Raw genomic sequence first — 19,511 nt, forward strand, 5'->3', positions numbered from 1 at the left:
GCATACGAAAGTTGGTACGGTTCGAATATGCAAAGTGGACTAATAAGTATGTGTATAACAATGCAGACTTATACAGAGCTTTTCTAAATCAAATTTATACGCATAATAATGAAAAAACATTTTTCCCTTTGCCTACATCCTCCTCCTGTTACATGCTACTTTTCAAGATCACGAAATTATAGGAAACTTCTTTGCAGAATTGTTCTATATATTTCAAGACATCAATTACCAATCCTCTTTCATTAGTTGTGTGAAAAAGTCGAATAAGCAGAAGGTATATATCGTAATACATGAATCATGTTTTACAGTTTTGTATCGCAGCGCGTTTTAAAAATAGAACTACTAGTACCACCTGCCGGAGAACCTTAAAACTAAACGGAAACAAAATTGCAGTTCCGGTAGTCTGCCATTAGATGGCTATAACGTTTCAGGGTTTGTAAAACGTAATTATTACTTTAATTACGTGTTTTAACACTTTGCGTTGACTGTAATACCTTCAATTAAATTACATTGTGATCCTTAAACTCTCTGTTTGCGTAAATATAACGTAAAAGTAGCTTATTTTATAATCTTTTCTTTCCTGCGCCTGGTGAGTCACCGCTAGATGACACCAATGATATTTTCAAAGCGCGCGTAAGTATAAAATGCAAAAAAATAATCGTATTTGACTTACAAGTCGATATTTTTATGCACCCTTTATAACAAGTTTAAGGTGTATAATTATGTATAATTTGTTTGTTTAAAGCAGTGGTTGTAAAAGAATTTTTCTTTCGTCAATAAGCAGATAGGAGTAGAAGCAGTAAACACTTTGTAATTACATATATAACATTGATTATATTCATATATTTACGAAATAGTTGTTATCTTATCTTGAATGTTTATTTCGAAAAATTTTTAATCATCGTAACCCCTCGTTGCTGTACGGTACTGTGTAGAACGTCGCAACGCAGAACACAGCTTCCACCGCCTCTTTATTTTCGCAGATCGATCCAGCTAACTGACGAGGACCGTAATAGAAAATTTCGAGTTTAAATGACTCGAGAGTAACGTTTTGTGTGACAAATTACCGAATAAGTGCTTTTCGTTCATTGTAAAATAGTACGATCTTGAATGTGCGATCAATAAGCAACGCATTGCGACTTATTTCGTAGAAATTACAGTGGATTCGATTAATCTGTAGAATGTAGAACTAAAGGGCAAACTGAAATGTAACTAAGTAGAAACAACTGAAACTTTATGAGTTTCATACTGCCTTGCAAAATGTTTAGAAAAATTTTGGAAATTTTCTCATTGCGTGTATACGAGACATACTGAGAAGAACAGTGTTCTTATTACGTCTGAAATATGTATGATTTTCTCACAAAATCGTGCAACATTTTCTCTGTTAACATCGACATTGAGAAAAGAAAAAGATTTCAATAATATTTTGACCATAAGTGAATAACTGTGACTTGATATGTGGACGAACTGCTTTGGTGCAGGTAAATCTTTTCGTGATAACAGTTCTCGATTCATTTTTCATCCAGATGATTTTGAATATACTTTAATGTTTACTGGCCCATGATAATAAATAATCAGCTGTTTAAAATTTTCCCTCAAAGTGTGTTTATCTCGATTTTCAATAATACGCATGCGTTTTGAACTGACCATGAAAGCGCATTATCATATGTTAACAGATACATAACCTTCTACACATATTTGTACATATTTACTTGTTTCTTCCGTAAAAAATTTTAAAAAGTAATCAAACAAAATTTCTTTATAGCATAAAATTATCAGTGATAGCAGTTTTTAATTAAGGATCGATTACGATTAACCGATATTATAAAAGTTAACTAAGCTCGTAAGACAATAATTTCGAACAATTGGAAAACAGTACGTATTTTTAACATACAGTTGTATGCAGACGAGTAAAATGAATGTTATATACTTTAAAAAATTAAAAAATAAAATAACACAACCTGCTACTTTGAACTTTCATGTATATTACTTAATTTCATTCTTATTTATGAACGAAAGTCGATTACGTTCATAACAATAATTTTGTTATTATGGTCGATATTTTAGATCATATTCATAAACTGAGTATGTCCAGAAGGAAACTGGGCAGTGACAGACAATTCAGCAACGTGGATTATACTCAGCTTACAGAAACTGATAGTGGCTTCATTGATTCTCAGGTTATCATTATGTTTTGTGCACGCTTTAAATATCTTGTCTTACAATAACATAAGCATATTAGCAAACACAAAGTTATTTTTAACAGTTTGTGAATCCACCTGTAAAAATACCATGGAAAGCTATTACGTTAGCAGCTCTTCTCTTTATTGGTGGTACCATTATGCTTATCATGGGAAGTCTAATCGTGAGTGGACACTTTGACTCTAAGGTAAGACTTTCTAAAAGGATGGTCAGAATATATTAAAATCAGCAAGGTATAACATCAGCTGATTTAAGTTGTGTTTAATAGACATTTTTATCTTTTTACAGTACTCAGATCGTATGTGGCCAGTTATTATTTTAGGTATTTTAATGTTCATACCGGGAGCTTATCATATGAGGGTAGCTGTTTTAGCATATCAGAAAGTGCCAGGTTATTCCTTTGATGATATACCAGAGTTTGACTAATCAATTGTTATTTCATTAGTATGTTATGTGTTCCATCTATATGGATTTATTTAGCATATTGTTATAGGTGTTAAATTATAAATATTTATATTTTTGTGATAATTAAACTGATTACAAATCTCTAAAGAATGCGTAGGGCAATGCAATACAGTATTATATTACAATATTTGTACATATGCAAATGAATAGTAAGCTTAAAATTGCACATTCTTGTAACATATATAACTTTATGTTCAAAGTAGTAACATTGCATTGGTATAAATTGTATGTTTACAGCTTTTGAATTTGATATATAATATTAAGACTAGGTACAGAATATACCAAAAATAATTATAATACTGACTTAAAATTATTTTATTGTATGCACAGCTATATACCTTTAAATGTACATATATTATCACAAATTCGTTATTATTTCGTAATAATAATAATAGTAAGTTTTATAGTTTTCTTATAATATATTTTAATTTTTCACAAAACATTCAACTCAAAATTATGAGTTACGTTTTATAATTTATAATAAACGGTGTACAATGTAAATATAATTGTATCTGTCAATTACTGTATTTAGAATTGAAAAATTAAAATTATACTTCAGAATTAAACAATGATCAGAGTATGTAGATGCATTATACACTACAAATTTCAAAACATAAAATTTTATCTTTTTATACAAAACTCGATAAACTATTACAATTAAGATACTTTAATTAGCCTTGATTATGTTAAATATCCTACTTAAACACGTGATTATACTTAATAAACAAAGATACATTGGCAAATTATTCATAGTGTTCCGATTGCAAATACGCCAGGACGCTCTTATTAATTAATTTGCATATCTTACCTGTAGTGCAATGTGATACGGTAATAGGTGGATCAAATTTTTCTTTCAATAGATTTCTCATTAATATTTTACTTCTTCTAATTTTTTCATTATAATAGTGACTCGTTTCCGTATCGTAATTAACTTGTTTTTCTAATGAAATATTCTGTGAAGAAAATAAAAATTAATGAAACTACGTATTTCGATTTGTTCTAAATAAAATATACAAAAAATTGCAACTTACTTCAAAAATAAGATACACACTTAGTTGTCTTGGAGAAATTCGATCAATTGCGTGCCCAATATTGGATAAAAGTTGTTTCATTAAGTCAGTAATTGCAAGAAACATTTCTTCTCTTGTCCAGTCAGAATTTATAATAAGATGTATTACTGGATGAAACTAATCTCGAATAATGGTAAATATAATACGTACATTAACATATTATAATATTTCAGAATAATAAAAAAATAATCTTACTTTATTCAATAAAAAAATAAATGATTACAGGTATATCAACACACCTGTGGCTTAGAGTATATTCCCAAAGCAACTGCATTTTGATATAATTGTTTCGCCAAAAACATATCACTGTGAACTAATGTAGCGATCAGTGCACGGTATGTAATTGCATCTAGTGTAAAATAATAGCTATCAATTAATCTTCCGACTTCTATAATCAGCTCATGATTTTCTTTTGATAAAAGTACTGACACTATTTTGTTTGCACAATCAGTAAGATCTAAAACAAACAGCATGTGTTTAAATATTAATGCTTAGTCTATATTTGTATACTTTTCTTACCTATTGGATAAAAGTTACTATACTGATCCGCAATCAAAAATTGAAATAAAAAAAATGCATGTTCTGGAAACATTGTGCAAAGTGCGTCTAATAAAAGCGTTATAATTTGAGATCTTGTATAATCATCCTTTCTCGTACTTTGTACCTTCCATTTAGATCGATTAGTAAAAATAATATTACACTCTGAAAATATAAGTTATTTTAGAAAATTTGAACTTAAAGAACTTAACTGTTAACTCACGTTTAAATAAAGTTAAAGCTTCTACAGGTTGTTGATTTGCTAAATAAATCTCTGCAAATAGCATAATAGTTGCCGCGTTAAATTGATATAAATTAATATTGCTTTTTAACATAATATATACATCTTTGAGCAATGTATGTGCTAGCACCCACAAACTGTTCTCAGCCAGATAGGCCAAAATGCAAATAGCAATGTCAAGTAACATTTGATACAGTACTCCTGTTGATCCAATTCGGACTGTAATGTCCAAAAAAAAGCATTAAATTAGGTACATTTTTAAATAATCATCAAAATCATATTTCAATAATTTTATTTTATTTATATTTTCGTCAATACAAAGGTACTTATATAAATTATTATTATACTATACAAAGTAATAAATTTATACTGATTTATACAAAATAACATATATTTATGCATCTAAAATGAGTATTGCTTAAATAAAAATATGGAAATGAATATAAATCTAGTATTTGTAATTTAAACTAAATTGCTTCTTATTATTTTATACGAAAATTGCAATATAAAAACAAGTACGTAAATATCTAAACACAAGATTAACAAATGAAAAAGAAAAAGAAACATGATTTTGGTAATCTTGTATTTTATTAAAACTACGACATTTAATTAAGTTGTAGATTACCTGCTTCTACAATAAGTTTACTCAGATGATATTGAGAATGCATTATTTCATTGCACAAAATTTGGTAACATGCACAAGTAAAAACTGACTGTTCAGTTTCCTTAACTGAATTAAGAATTTTCATGACGTGATCGTAATCATTATTCTCAAGTCCTTGTTGAAGACTATAAACATCGATATAAAACTTCCAAAACTTTTTTCTCCCGTGTACAGAATATGGTCTTGCTAAATTATCTAAGAAATACGTGTGATAATTTGAATGTTGCATGTAGTTATACGAAAATATATAAAAGAAAAACGGAAATCATTTGTAAATCTTTACCTATTGGGTGCAATCTATAACCAGAATTTTCATTATGTGTATCTGTGTTATTACCATTTTCGGTATCCGTTTTGTCAGAATTATTATTTTGGTGAAATGTTTTAGAATTTGTATTAGTAGCTGAATTAATACTACTGATTGATTCTGTTAATGCATCTTGTTTTACCTCTGAATTATTTTCAGATTTAATTAGATTGTCAAAAGTTAATAATAAATCCTTATTTATTTCGGAACAACTGTTCGTGTTAAGTTTTTGTATAATATTAATATTTATATCCTGAAGGTGTTTTTTTGTAATAATACATTCTCGTAGAACTTTTTCTATAATCTGTGGCTCTAAATATTTTGTTTGTATTAATAAATTTCTAAAGGTATCCCAATATGCACCACATTCTGTAGCCCTTTGTAAAACACCCAACATCCAATTCACGAAATTAAAATCATATTTGTTCACAATAGTCTCTAATGTATTGCTAACTACTTTTAAAGTTTTACTATTTGTTTTTAACCACTGAATAATACCAATTATCATTTTGTTAGTTATACTTTTTAATTCATATAACTTTTTTAGTATTTTTAATATATAAACAATGTTCCTACTGGCATAAAGCATTATTTCCAAAACAACTTTTTCAATAAAAATTATAAAATTTTTTAATGCCAACTCTTTTAACACCTCAAAGAAATATTGTTCGTCATTACGATATAATAAATCCATAGTCAATAGAAACTGCATAATATAAACAGAAATATGTTACATAAAATAAAAAATACTACTTGTGAAAATGCAGATAATAATATAACGATTGCATACATACATTGTGTTTAAAAGTGCAGTTATTCCTTAAACATTCACCACTACTTATAAATTTATAACAGTGACCTCGAAATGCAGACATGAGTAAAGGACTTTGATGCACCATCGCATATGTCCTTGTACTTGTTACTGTTATTGCTGATAGGCAGTTTGTTTTTTTCGAAATATTAATTACGTCATTATTTTCATATATTTGATTGAATTCAATTTTGTTTTTCTTGTAATAATTATCAAATGAAGTATCAGTCATATGATATATCTTTTCACATGAATCAGACTTCACTACAGTATCATACCTGAAAAAAATAATACAAATTTACACTGCAAAATTTTTGAAGTACTTAAGTCGATCATACAAAAAAAAAATAGTAAATTTTATATATATTACTACATCAGAACACAATAACGATTACAAACACTTACTCATCTATGATTGCTGAATCTGCAAATAAAGAAATATAGTCACTTCCATCATCAGAGTTATGTACTGAGCCTGATATTGAACACTTAGTCTCCATAGATGAGTCATAAATATTTGATACTACCTCCTCGGATTTGTTTATATTTAATGAATTATTGTCTTGAACATCAATATCCTTAACATTTTTCGTTTCATTTTGTTTTATTAGATCCGAAATAATTTCATCGATTTTTGATTTTGGTTCATCATATTTTTTCATTGCATCTCCTTTACCTAATACAATATTGTTAGAACTATCAACATTTTCCTTCATTTTACATGCATTTGTAACACTTTTACACCAGTGATTACGATCTAATTTTATTCTTTTTGCTGCCTGATCATTATCAATGTCTTGACTAATATTTTTAGCGTCTTCTGTGACATTTTGGGTATCTATAGATACGCGGTCTTGTACATATCTCGACGCCGAATTATTATTAAATGCGTTCAAAGATTTTTCCACAGTCAGATACTCTTTTTTTGAATTATTAATAGCATTAACAGCATTATATGAAACGTGATCTTCAGAAAGAAAAGACTGTGTAGATGATGAAGTATTTTTGTTGTTTTCTTTGTCAAGTTCATCCTTCCACTCTAAATTACTATTTTTATTTTGTATATTACAGGAAAAATTTTTTACATTGTTTCCTAAAGTACTATAATGTTCATTATTAGGTGCATTTATTCCATGTCCGTAATTGGTATTTTTATCAAAATCTATATTTTTTACCTGCATTTTTGATATAACATTATTAGTTTTAAGATCTGAATTTCCCTTCTCATTAATCTCAAGACATTCATTGACATGTATAACATTCTGAGAATTCTTTCTCGAAACAGTTTGAGAAAAGTCAAACTCACGAAAAATTATTCCATTACTTATATTGTTATTGTTATAGAATATTAAACTCTCATTATTATTCTCGCTTGCTTCTGATGCTTTCACATTGAGTAAAATGGAATGCTTATGTAATATATCTTCTCTAATAACAATTGGTAGACTTCTTGTTTTAACATTTTCATCAAGACTTTCACACACAAGATTTTGAACATTTCTTTCTTCTTCTCCAGTGCTCATGCAACAATCATTTGTTTCTTTTACAAGTTGATTGTTAATAGTGCTTGGTGTTTTCATATTCACTGCGTAATTTGTAGGAAAAATTGCATTTGAAAAGTCTATAGCACTGTGTGAAAAACTGTCACAATCAATACCTGAACTATATGATTTTTTATCTTTAGTCACATTAAAATTTGTAGAAGTACTTCGTTTTTGCTTCTTCTTAACTTTGTCCTTTATAGTTCTCTTATGTTTTTCTTCAACCTGTGTATTTTTAACCCGCTTTTTAACATAATTTTTTTTACCCATTTTTGGTTTATCAGTTTTTCCTATATCATACAAGTTTTTATCAAGATATGTAATTTTCTCCAAACAAACTTTTAAATTTTTGCTATCTTTCAATGCTTTAGCTTTAAGATCTACATCTGAAACATTTAAATGATAAATAAGATTAACAAAGCTTAGAAACAGGTAACAATTATAATACTTACCATTTTTTATTTGCCATGAATCAGGACTAAGTGCTTTGGTACTTAAAATCAATTTTTTAGATTTTCTTTTCTTTAATTTAGGATTAAATTTAGATGCTTGTATATCATCATTCAGTGGCAATTTTTGTTCAGGTTTTCTTTTTTTATGTATTGTAGATTTTGTTAAATTCTTCTTCATGGTATTTTTCTTAGTGTTATTCTTTAAATTTGTACTTATAATTTTACACATTGTTCTTAAACAGTCATTTAGAATAACAATTGGTTTTCTTGAACCCAAGATTTCTTTATATTTATCTTGTAGATTAGATTTAGATTCTTCCCTCATTAAGTTGACATTATCAAATATGTCCTTTTTATTATCTATTTGGAACTTTGCAATATCTTTCTGTCGATGACAATAGTTACCTTTTTCCTTCCTTCCCATTACTACCATTACTACATAAAACCATATATAATATCCTGATGATATAAAGACCAATATACTATTAAAACGAAGTTAATATTACATGATTAAATTTAGCACTACATTATATTTCTTAAAAACCGTAAAGAATACAGACTTAGGTGGTTAATAACATTTCAATATTGTTTATAACAATCATTTCTATAAATGTTTAAGATAATTATAATAAATATTACGTATTAGTTTTAGCATCTTTATCAATTATGTATATTTTTATATAGAACAAAATTTAACTTTAAACTTTGGAATAAAAGAACACGTGTTTAATAAAACAAAATGCAACTACGCATCAAACATGTGATTGCTAGTACTTACCGCGTTCGATTCTGATAAAAAGAAACAAAAGAATTTCACGAAATGTGCTTCTTTATTCGAAATACACTTTCATTACCGTATATTATCAAATATATATAAATAAACGTGTGCATACACGATTTAATTTGTTCTGCGTGGAAGCGCGAAAATGTTCAAGTCTTATGACTAACTTTCGAGAATCACAAGACGCGATCGATATATCGATACTGACACAGAAAATCTAAATGTTTCGAATCTTTTCCACAAGTAATTACTACGTTCATTAAAACAAAAATTTCTTATAGTAGTATTCTACTTAAATGTCTACGTTAGGTTTCTTTCTTTGATTTTTCTTTGATTTTTTGATAATGAATACATTAGTTATAGTCAATTTTCCACTGAATCAATTTGTATGTGAACGTAAAAATAATGCTGTTTCAATTACAACTTTTATTTTTAATGAATTCCCGTCTTTGCAGAATTTGCTGTTCTTTCTTAATACGAGACAACATGCACCCACTAGCACTTCTTGAACGCATCTGACGGTAACCAAACGGGGCGCGAGTAGGGGGATGCTGAAGTGCGTGTGAGATTTTCTGTGTATAGCACTACTTTAAAGCTTAAATTACTATGTAAGCTTTAAAATTTTACTATTACAAATGATTCAAACAAATGGAAACTTATAAATGTTACATCAAAAAAGCATTCCCTTCGGATTGCTCGTTATTTATTTATTTATAGATTATGTAAACACTCAATATGTACATGCAAATAATAATTAGAAGAAAAATAGGAACAGTCGAATACATACATTGTGAAATATATGAAACTTGACAAAAAATTAATACATACTTTAAATAAAAGTTTTTTTAAACAATTAGTACAGGCAATTAGGAGAATGAACCTTATCTGCAAATATTTTTAATGATTTTAATAATAATATTCCAATACATACGAAACATTTCAATATTTCTATACTGACGTATAATAAATCGATGTGCAAACAAAGCACGAAATTAACTCGGCCTTGAGAAGAAAACAACGAGGATTTTCTAAATAACGTCTCAATAAAAGTGGAACTCTTGGAACGCAGATGTTAAAAGGTTAAAAGATTAGTATTGCTGTCAAGAAAAAGCTTCTAATAAAAACGTCCAGCACGTGCAGACAATCCCAGTAAAAGATCGTTCACAATAACTTTCTAAAAAAGCAGGCACACTTCTTGCAGGAGAGGCTTTTAGAAACACAATACCATACAATTTCTTTAGCGATTCTGGAAAAGCTATTCGAATAGTAGAGCCATAAACTGTGTCATTTGCTAACCACGTGCAAACTTTATGTTCCTCCACATCATTATTGAACACTTCAATTATTTATATTACAACCTTTTATTTCAACCTTGTAAACGAATAACGTGTTTTTATTTTCAATAATAGAAGACGATAAGAACAAGGGCAATGATAAAGTTACATCGAGAGTATTAAGATTTCTATTAAAACAGTTAAACTTCTTTCTTTCCATCGAACAGTGCAAAATTAGTATTGTTATCGTTAGCATTATTACTTTAAAAATTACATACAAATAATAAAACAGTCTTTTCATAAAGAAAAAACAGCTACATTTTTGATGCGCCCAAGTGTACAAAATGCTCTTATAACAAAAGTCAGTCTATTTTTATGGTGCGTAGTTATAAACGGTATTGTCTAGGTTATTAAAAACTATTTGTTCGTCGATCCAATCCCGCAGGTAGGCAACGTTGGCATAAACACCTGGAATTTGGTCACCACAACCGATTCCCCATGCTACGATACCTGCTTGCATATACCTGCTCGGGTTGTTTGCAACTGGACATACGAGAGGACTTCCACCATCACCCTGTAAAAAACATGACACCGATTACAATTTCGTTTGTGACAAGATTAATCGCAGAGTATTTAATTAACAGTGTCCAAGATATTCTTTAGAGTACTTAAAGTATTAAATTACCTTGCAAGTATCTTTACCAGGTTCTCCGCCAGCACATATGAAACTTTCATGCAAGTTAAAGTATTTTCCTAATCTCGTGGTTCGTAAGCTGGTCTGACAGCTGTCGCGCGGCACTACCGGTAACTCTACTTTCTTCAGAATTACTTGATAATGACCCTCTTTACCTGAAATATTCGATACAGTAGTGAACGGTGAGCAATCAAGTTCCATCAGCTGAAAGCAATCTACGTATACAATTAATGTAATAATCAACATCTTTACCAAATATATCCTTTCCCCATCCAGTGGCGAAGCACCGCGTATTATCGAACACCGTGTTTGGTTCTGGTAAGCAAACGAGATCCACATTCTCCGCTAAGGTTACTGGTTCGGTTAAAATTAAAATAGCAACATCGTTGTAAAGAGCACCAGAATTGTACTTTTCATGAATGATTACAGTTTGCACATTGCGGTCTTGATGAGGGTAAAGTTCACTCTTAGTCTGCGTGTCCCATTCTCCTGCACGAATTCTCAATTCTAGCGGCTCCTTTCTGTTGCAGAATTACTCGTATACGTCGAAGAAATATAGTAAAAAGAAATAAGCGAGACAGTTTCTTACCCTCGCACGCAATGAGCGGCCGTTAAAACAGCCCGTGGATGAATCAAGGAACCTCCACATTGATAAACATTTAATTTCTGATTATTGTCGCCGACTGTTTCTTCTTTCAAGATCGCTACCATCCATGGGAATTCGCCAAATTCAGCTTCGTTGTTGTTATTCCCAGTAATTCTGAAACCAACACCCGTCGCTCTCCTTCGTCCGCAGCCAGTCCTCTGAACGGGTTTTGATGTAACTATCTCTGTCGGATTCAACCTGTCTGGTGGCATACAGCACACGTCCAAATAACTGTCGCATGGACCACCAGCTCTATACCCAGAGAAGGAGTTAAGCAAACGTATACATTACTTGTACTGGAAATACGTTTCTAAATAACCTTTAAAAATATATTAAATCCCATGCAGTATTGAAGGATATATCCAAAGACAGTCTCAAGCGGTATGCATATTTCGAATAAAATAAATCGATTATGTAAAACCCCACATTCATATTTGTTAGGCGATTAATGTTTGATTGTCATACAAAAATAATGTGATTGTTGAACACAAACACTTTGACGAATTAATTCCCTCGGTACTATGCCATCAGCCACAGTACTTTAAGCATGCATACATAAATTTTGTAACCTTATACATTTCCAAGAAAGTGATTGATTCAAGGACGAGCCAAAACGTCGGTACAATCAATCAAACCTTTATTACAAACCATTCCACGTTAATACGATGTGGACATTCTCCTCGTCGTTGAGACTAATCTTTGGAACTCACCGAGAGGAAATCATACTGTCACCAAAACCGGACCTGATATCGATCAATCCCGCACCATCTTGAGTGATAGTGTCATTGCGACATTGATAATAAGGCACGCATTCGCAATCCGTTGGTTTTGATTTCGGTGTATTCTGTACTCCTAAGATAGTATCTGGCGGGTTAGTGCTTGTTGATCCACTATCGAAGACACTTGATATCAACGAAGACAAACTACCATCTTGTGGTGCCTTAGGAGTTGTTTGACTTTGCGTACCTGGTTTGAATACATTCGCTATCAGATTGTCTAAGTTGTCCTGAGGAGCTGGCAGGGACAGACAATAGCCCGCCAGGCTCAGTGTTAACAGTATTGTTCGCATCGCTGCGTCGGAGGTCCTGCAAACAATTTCAAAATTGTCACACATTTTGACTTGTCAAATATAAGCAGGGGATATTTCCCCTGCACTATTGTGCATGGATATTAGAAAAATATAGAAAGATTAAAATTTCGTTTCGCGAATCATTATCACGAGAAATTCCTAACTGACTATTTGGCCATATTTTTTTTGTACATAAATAAAGATGATTTCACAGTTAACAAAACTAGTAACACAAGAAAGGTGATCTTCGACAAGGATATAAAACGGGAATCGATATATGTGCGCGCATATAATTTAGCTATTCGACGCGTTTAATCCTTTTGCGCTAATGCGTTTGATACTTAACTGTTTATATAAACATTAAACATCAACAATGATGATATAATAAAATTTCAAAAGTTCTTCGCTATATTTTACACAAGTCTAACGCGTGAAAATATATTTTTAATGAGCTTTATCAGTATAAATCAAAGCTTGTATCAATAAACAGAATCGTAACATCCAGTTGAAAAATCAAATACACTTAGATATTCTCATAGCAGAATGGTAAACATATATCAGTTAAAAATCACCGAGAGAAATCAAAGGCCGTCAGATTATGTGTTTCGAGTGTTTCAGGATATCGTATCAAACGGTACTGCAATAAACTATAGCTATGATCTGCAAACGGATAAATAAAGATCATTACAAATGCACAGATGTACTCATAACTATATAATTGCGTATATCCTTGGTAACAGAATTTTCCTCCATACAATTTCCGAGAATAATCGTAATCGTTCTGTGACGGTGTCAAAGAGAAGTCAAACATCCGAACGAAAAATATTCGGTGGATGGCGTCATTTTCTAAAATCGTTGAACGATAAACAACGAATTAAAAGATATTCCTGATAAATTAAAAAAACGTATTTGATGAGTCGCTATTAATACATGTAAATTATATAAACATCTCCGTCTTGACATCTTAATCAAATTAAAAATTCTCAACACTGACCTCAACCGAGAACTGATACGAGCTTTACTAGACGATAACTGTTCGCTAAAATTTGTAAGCATATTCAGAATCCTCAATCAATATTATTTTATAAAATTGATAATTCAATGAATTGATGTGCGGCTCGATCAGAAGGAAGTTATTTAATATATAAACAATAATTAAAATAATTACAAATTAAGAGAACCAGTATGATATGCAACTGATGTTCTCGACAAGTAATGCCGGAAAAATGTTTCTTTCATTGTTACGAGTTCAATAAAAAAAATATCAATTTTTAGCTGGATTTTAAGTTCGTTTCTACGTATGAATACCACCATCCATGTTTGGCACTTCCCTCTCTTTACATCAAATTTCCAGAAAAAGTTGTATGACGTTCGTATACAGAAACCTGTTTGTACGAGGAAAATGGACCTTGGAGACAAAGAGCCCTGAATATAAAGAAGATACGGCACAGTTTATGCGTGTCATCGAAAAAAATTAAACTGAAATTACTTGTTATTTACAAGATACAATTATCGAGTATTTTGGAAGACACAAAAGACTTCTTAAACCTTTCGAAGTAGAGTTGTTAAGCACGTAGGTACATAAATTCTGGTTCTTGATATTAATATAAAAATTCAACGCTTCGTCCAGAACGAGGAACAAGAGGAATCAGTTTCGTTACTACAATCGATAAATGTCGATGAAGATAAAACACTCACCGTAAATCGATTCCTAGCACAAAATAAAGACCTCTCTCTTCAAAGAACAACACACGATTGCGTCTTACTGGACGGCGAAGCCACAGTTTCCTCGTTTACATACATACACGTAACGACCGAGCATTTATGTGAATTCTCCCCACCAGTTCTGATTTCTTGATTCTACATTTCAGCATCGAACGTGCGTATATACGTTTCTTCTTTTCTCGTTGAATAGCTTACTGACCTCACTGATTCGAATCAGTGGAATTCCCCATATTAGTTTCTAGCTATACGGTAAACGTTCGATATTTGCAAAAATGATCTATACGATATGCGGAAAAAAGTTATACCTACCATAGATATCAATACTTCTTTAATAAAAGTTCTATGCATTTACGTTATCAAAAATTGTAAATTATAAATGAATTATGTACGATTGATTTCAATTACCATCGTATTTAAATGTAGCCAGCGTTCTATAACTTCTGAGAATCTTTTCTAGGCGAAGGTTAAACATAGTTCTTTCCAATTCTGATTTTCCTTCCTTCGAATGCATACCCCCCAAAATCAGATAAAAAACTTCCCATTAAATTTTGTAATCGTTATAAATGGTTGACAGATATTTATTTATCTTGTACTGTCTTACACCAGATGTCATTTCAGTGGCGATAAGATCACCATACAATGTAGGGCATTGTAAGAAAAGATGGATGTGATTATCTACTAAATAACAGTTATGACATTCGTGTTTAACAAACTATTAACAATGCAAGCAAATTTCGCAGTAATTTGTATCGTGACGTCCGTATCACAAATTGATGTACACGTAGATAATTGCTGAATAAATGTTAATTGGTGTGACGTTACAGGATACGTATTGTTTACTTCTATAACGAATTCATTTTATGTTTCATATTTCTCTAATTAAATAATACAATTGTAAGTGATATTTGTTACGTAAAATTATGTGAATTGTAGGTTATGTCAGTCATTTACGTCAATTTCAAGATCGCGTTGTATTTTTTTAACTAAATAACATTTAAAGATATATAAAAATACATGTAGGTATAGGATATAATATAGTTAAATCATATATTATATTAAATATTATAAAAAAAAATAAACTTCCACCGTGACAATGTGATCGTGCACATTGCCGTGACCAGGATTCGAACCTGGGTTACTACGGCCACAACGTAGGGTCCTAACCACTAGACGATCACGGCTATTGGAAGAATTGATATCGGAATGCGATTTTTACCCACATTATGTTTAAAAAATCATATATATTCTATAACAGTATTAATAATTATATACATATTATTATAAATTTATTCACAATAAAATACATTAACGCCTAATTAAAAATAAACGTTATATATATTATGTACACACTGGTTTTAAAAACAACAAACTAAGGGGTAACATAGATTAAAAAAAGATTACATGAAATAATTTATAAAATACATTTATTTTATTTGTTACGCTCCATAAGTTACCAATTGTTGTTCGATCCACTGGGTATATTGCGCTACGTTCGTATAAACGGCAGGAATGTTCGAAGTTCCACAACCGATTCCCCACGACACTATTCCAGCCTGAAATGGAAATAATTGAACTCGTTTTTTTTTTTATTACATCGCAGTTTGTGTACCTTTGAAAATTGTAAAGGAAGGTAGTTTTCGGATTGTAAACATTTAGGAGAGACATCATTTCCTATAACTGCTCAACGAACTGTAATCTTTTGTTGGCTTTTTATGATCAGTCTGACGTACTTTCTCTTTACATGCTCTCTGTCATTCGGGTGGCTTCTTCCGTTTTGTCTATATGTATATCCCGCATATTTCGTTCTTTTGTTCCGACAGCACATGGCCAACTATCCGAGGACTTGACTTCGGTTTAGGGAAAGGTAAATCAGGTAACTAATTCGATTACCTGAAAGAATTGCCCCGAAGCCGATGGGCAGATCAAGGGTCCTCCACCGTCTCCGCGACACGTGTCCCTGTTTGCTTCACCACCTGCACACGTGAACGAGCTGTGCAGCTGAAAATTGGGTCCAAGTGCCGTCGTTCGAAGACGATTTTGGCAATCGTTTCTATCGACAATAGGAACTTGTACTTTCCGTAGTTCGGTCTGATACGTGCCACCTAGCATTATCAATCATTAACGATAAAATTAATACCCAAACTTAAATACTATGGTTATCTTACCAAAAGAATTTTTGCCCCAGCCAGTCCCGATGCATCTGGTACCAGCAGGAAATATCAATCCCTGCTGTGGTATACAGATCGGGACAACGTTTATGCTCTGTTTAACAGGTTCATTTAGAATGAGCACTGCTATGTCATTGAGCAAAGCATCGCGGTCAAACTGAGGATGAATCACTATATTTTTTACGTTAACAGTTTGATAAGGCAACGGTTGATCACCGGGTTGATAGCTCAAGTTCCATTGACCGATACGCGCTACCCATCGTCCTTCACTAACAAACATTTTACGTTTTACGAGATAGTACAAAAAAATTGAGTTATCTTGCAAGAAAAAAAACATTGAACTTACTTAGCTACGCAATGGGCAGCTGTAAGGACCGCCTTATCGGTAATCAAGGATCCACCGCACTGAAACAGGTACTTGCCATCGGATTGTACTGTTAGTAGGGCAACCATCCATGGAAATTCGGCAAAATAGGTCTTCTCGCTGTCCGCAGGATAGGGCTGTGCTATGAAAGAAACATGTGGTTCCAATCATCGAACTCCACAAGGTCTAGTAAACGCTTCACCCGCTACCTGGTGCGTATGTCTTGTTCTGGACACCGCACCCCACTCGAGAAAACGATGATTCTCCGTTTACGACACTTTCTCCCCGTCCTTGTAGTTCGATGGCCCTTTGGCCGCTCAATACGTTGGCACGACAACAAACTTGGTCCGCGGATCCACATGCAGAAAACCTGGGGTCGATTATCCCTGTCCCGACTACGGTGACCGTATTCCCTGGCGAACATAGCCAACTCATCATGCAGTAACATGCTTGAGGGGTGCCCGAGTACTTAACGGGACCGAGCACCACTTGGATCCCGTTCCCGTACGTTGGATTCACCCCCTGACAACAGGAGGTAGGCACTGGACACTGACCAGAAGTCAGCAAAGGATTCACAGGTATAACGATCCCGTTGTTGCACTGGATCGTGTTGCCGCACAATACACAGGTTTGTGACGTAGGATTAGTGTACTGAATTACACTGTTTGGTCTGCAGCATACTTGATTGCTACTGGGACACTGAACACCCTGTAAACGGGGGTTGATGATACCTTCCCCGTATGTCCCGACAATTCCATTCGGATCGCATTGCGATAGCAGCACACAAACGCAAACTTGGGTAGTCGGAGTCGCTGTTGAGGGAAACACAACTGGCGGAAGAGTCGAGGTGGTCGTGGTGGGCTTCGGGGTCGTTGTAGTTGTCGTTGCTTTTGTAGTTGTCGTTGTTCGCATAGTTGTTGTCGTAGTCGTTGTCGTTGTAGTTGTGATGTTCGGTATTCGACAGCATACTTCTAGATCCCCTGTGCACCTCCGGTACCTGATTAGGGAATAGATCTTGGAAATCGCGACTCAACGATTGATTCAGACAACTTACCTAACGTCGATCACTATAATGCCGTCTGTGATTATGGTACGATTAGCGCTGCAAATGTAATAGGGTACGCAGATGCAATCCGAGGGTGGTGGAACAGTTGGAACCGTCTCTATCTGTTGAATCTTTTTCAGTTTCAGCAAATGGAACAGGAAAAAGGATGACGATTCTCTCTGGAACGAACTATCGACACTCCTTACTAACATTTGATCCGAATCTTTTAGTAACACCGTGTCAAAAAGTATTAAAATAATAACAAGTCCAAAGAACCGCAACATGACTTGTTTCCTAGACGGAAGCTCGTCCTCTATTGAACGATTTTTAACGCCAGTCGACGCTTTATGCATACAGGATACGCCGGTATTTCCTAACATACGGGGAATATCCAGATTCAGATACGAGGCCTAATTGTCGATTGTATCGTTCCTGGACCAATTGTCAATTTCCCAAATGATAAGGCATCTCAATTTGTTCGTTAACTCGAAGATGTAATTAGATAAACCAGTATCTTGATTTCTTCTTCGCGCCATAACAATTTTTTTCGTTATCGTAAGCTGATTTATACGAGATATTCGTGTTGGCGTTCCGAGAACTCATCATTCTAGTCTGCTACAAGTTTTTGTTTAAGAATAAAACAATTAACCGGTCGCGACAAACACGAGTGACATGTTTACCTTATAGTTAAATATAAATATGTTATAATTGTATAAAAATGTTAGGAGCGGCAACTTCGTTAATACAGTAAATGTAACGAACTGTAAGCGTTAGTGCAAAATTCCCTTCAATGGACTTTTAACGATTTTTGTCCGACCACGCGTACAAAGCGCGAACTGTTTCCATGGAATATGAAGTCACGCAAGGTTTTATGGTCACTTACAAAGTACGGTGTCTCTGTATTTTTTTTTGATCGATTATACTGATTCCGTTATAGACTCTAAATTGCTTTTGCTCGGCTTCTAACAAATGACCTCGTTTTACTGAAACGATGTAAAGGTAAGGGAAGAAAAATTACACTTGGTTTAAATTGTACTTCGTTTTTTAAACATCAATAATCATGATACAAATTATTAGACTACATACACTTAAACAGTAACACATCGATAATAATATTAATAATACAATAATAATATAACATGAATAAGAAATAATTTTAATCATATACAAAAAATATGTATACGCTTACATGTGTGTGTATATATAAAATTATATATTACGGCGATATTATAGATGCATACAAAATAATAATAAGAAAACGGCGATGACAAGATTCGTAAAATATCAAAATCAAAATATAATTTAATGTCTTTGATTTATCGAAGTTCAAACTGAAAGAAAAAATACCATTAATCACTATCGCGTAAGTTGTACCAATTAGCCGTTTGATTATTGTCATTGAATAACTCGCCATTAATGTATGTATATGGAGTAGTGTGCGGGATCGGATAACGA

General features: G+C 32.4%; 4 protein-coding genes and 1 non-coding gene across 14 annotated transcripts; 1 reads left to right on the forward strand and 4 right to left on the reverse strand.

Moving 5' to 3' along the window:
- Nucleotides 1–436: 436 nt before the first annotated feature.
- Nucleotides 437–11,194, forward strand: LOC100882182 (transmembrane protein 230). 5 transcript variants are annotated; one of them, XM_076540097.1, is made up of 6 exons: nt 912–1,481; nt 2,068–2,180; nt 2,267–2,389; nt 2,491–3,870; nt 3,963–4,072; nt 9,527–11,194. In XM_076540097.1, the coding sequence occupies exons 1-4, from the start codon at nt 1,457–1,459 to the stop codon at nt 2,626–2,628; spliced, it is 399 nt and encodes a 132-aa protein (XP_076396212.1). In that variant the 5' UTR covers nt 912–1,456; the 3' UTR covers nt 2,629–3,870; nt 3,963–4,072; nt 9,527–11,194. The 5 variants fall into 5 exon arrangements, with proteins under 5 accessions (XP_012141191.1, XP_076396212.1, XP_003703469.1 ...); XM_012285800.2 differs by lacking the exon at nt 9,527–11,194 and adding an exon at nt 1,766–1,875 and having other exon boundaries at nt 914–1,481; nt 3,963–4,366; XM_012285801.2 differs by lacking the exons at nt 912–1,481; nt 9,527–11,194 and adding an exon at nt 437–633 and having other exon boundaries at nt 3,963–4,366.
- LOC105662543 (uncharacterized) lies at nt 3,411–9,528 on the reverse strand. Of its 3 annotated transcripts, none has more exons than XM_012285795.2 (11): nt 9,069–9,528; nt 8,291–8,725; nt 6,703–8,224; nt 6,281–6,575; nt 5,463–6,192; nt 5,141–5,374; nt 4,498–4,734; nt 4,257–4,439; nt 3,977–4,194; nt 3,699–3,854; nt 3,411–3,620 (listed from the first exon to the last, which is right to left on the reverse strand). In XM_012285795.2, the coding sequence occupies exons 2-11, from the start codon at nt 8,721–8,723 to the stop codon at nt 3,411–3,413; spliced, it is 4,218 nt and encodes a 1,405-aa protein (XP_012141185.2). In that variant the 5' UTR covers nt 8,724–8,725; nt 9,069–9,528. The 3 variants fall into 3 exon arrangements, with proteins under 3 accessions (XP_012141185.2, XP_012141184.2, XP_012141183.2); XM_012285794.2 differs by having other exon boundaries at nt 8,291–8,749; XM_012285793.2 differs by having other exon boundaries at nt 8,291–8,772.
- On the reverse strand, nt 9,964–12,764 carry LOC100882076 (phenoloxidase-activating factor 2). 4 transcript variants are annotated; one of them, XM_076540089.1, is made up of 6 exons: nt 12,652–12,764; nt 12,429–12,537; nt 11,629–11,937; nt 11,292–11,560; nt 11,031–11,194; nt 9,964–10,919 (listed from the first exon to the last, which is right to left on the reverse strand). In XM_076540089.1, the coding sequence occupies exons 1-6, from the start codon at nt 12,752–12,754 to the stop codon at nt 10,719–10,721; spliced, it is 1,155 nt and encodes a 384-aa protein (XP_076396204.1). In that variant the 5' UTR covers nt 12,755–12,764; the 3' UTR covers nt 9,964–10,718. The 4 variants fall into 4 exon arrangements, with proteins under 4 accessions (XP_076396204.1, XP_003703468.2, XP_012141187.2 ...); XM_003703420.3 differs by having other exon boundaries at nt 12,396–12,537; XM_012285797.2 differs by having other exon boundaries at nt 12,429–12,754.
- A 2,246-nt stretch (nt 12,765–15,010) lies between these two features.
- On the reverse strand, nt 15,011–19,367 carry LOC100880265 (uncharacterized). Its single transcript, XM_076540084.1, has 6 exons — nt 18,066–19,367; nt 17,221–18,008; nt 16,994–17,153; nt 16,645–16,916; nt 16,370–16,581; nt 15,011–16,032 (listed from the first exon to the last, which is right to left on the reverse strand). The coding sequence occupies exons 1-6, from the start codon at nt 18,434–18,436 to the stop codon at nt 15,916–15,918; spliced, it is 1,920 nt and encodes a 639-aa protein (XP_076396199.1). The 5' UTR covers nt 18,437–19,367; the 3' UTR covers nt 15,011–15,915.
- Nucleotides 15,589–15,660, reverse strand: TRNAH-GUG (transfer RNA histidin (anticodon GUG)). Its single transcript has one exon. It is a non-coding gene; the product is annotated as a tRNA-His (tRNA).
- Nucleotides 19,368–19,511: the final 144 nt, after the last annotated feature.

Source organism: Megachile rotundata, chromosome 15, assembly GCF_050947335.1.
Source record: "Megachile rotundata isolate GNS110a chromosome 15, iyMegRotu1, whole genome shotgun sequence".
Lineage (NCBI taxonomy): Eukaryota > Metazoa > Arthropoda > Insecta > Hymenoptera > Megachilidae > Megachile > Megachile rotundata.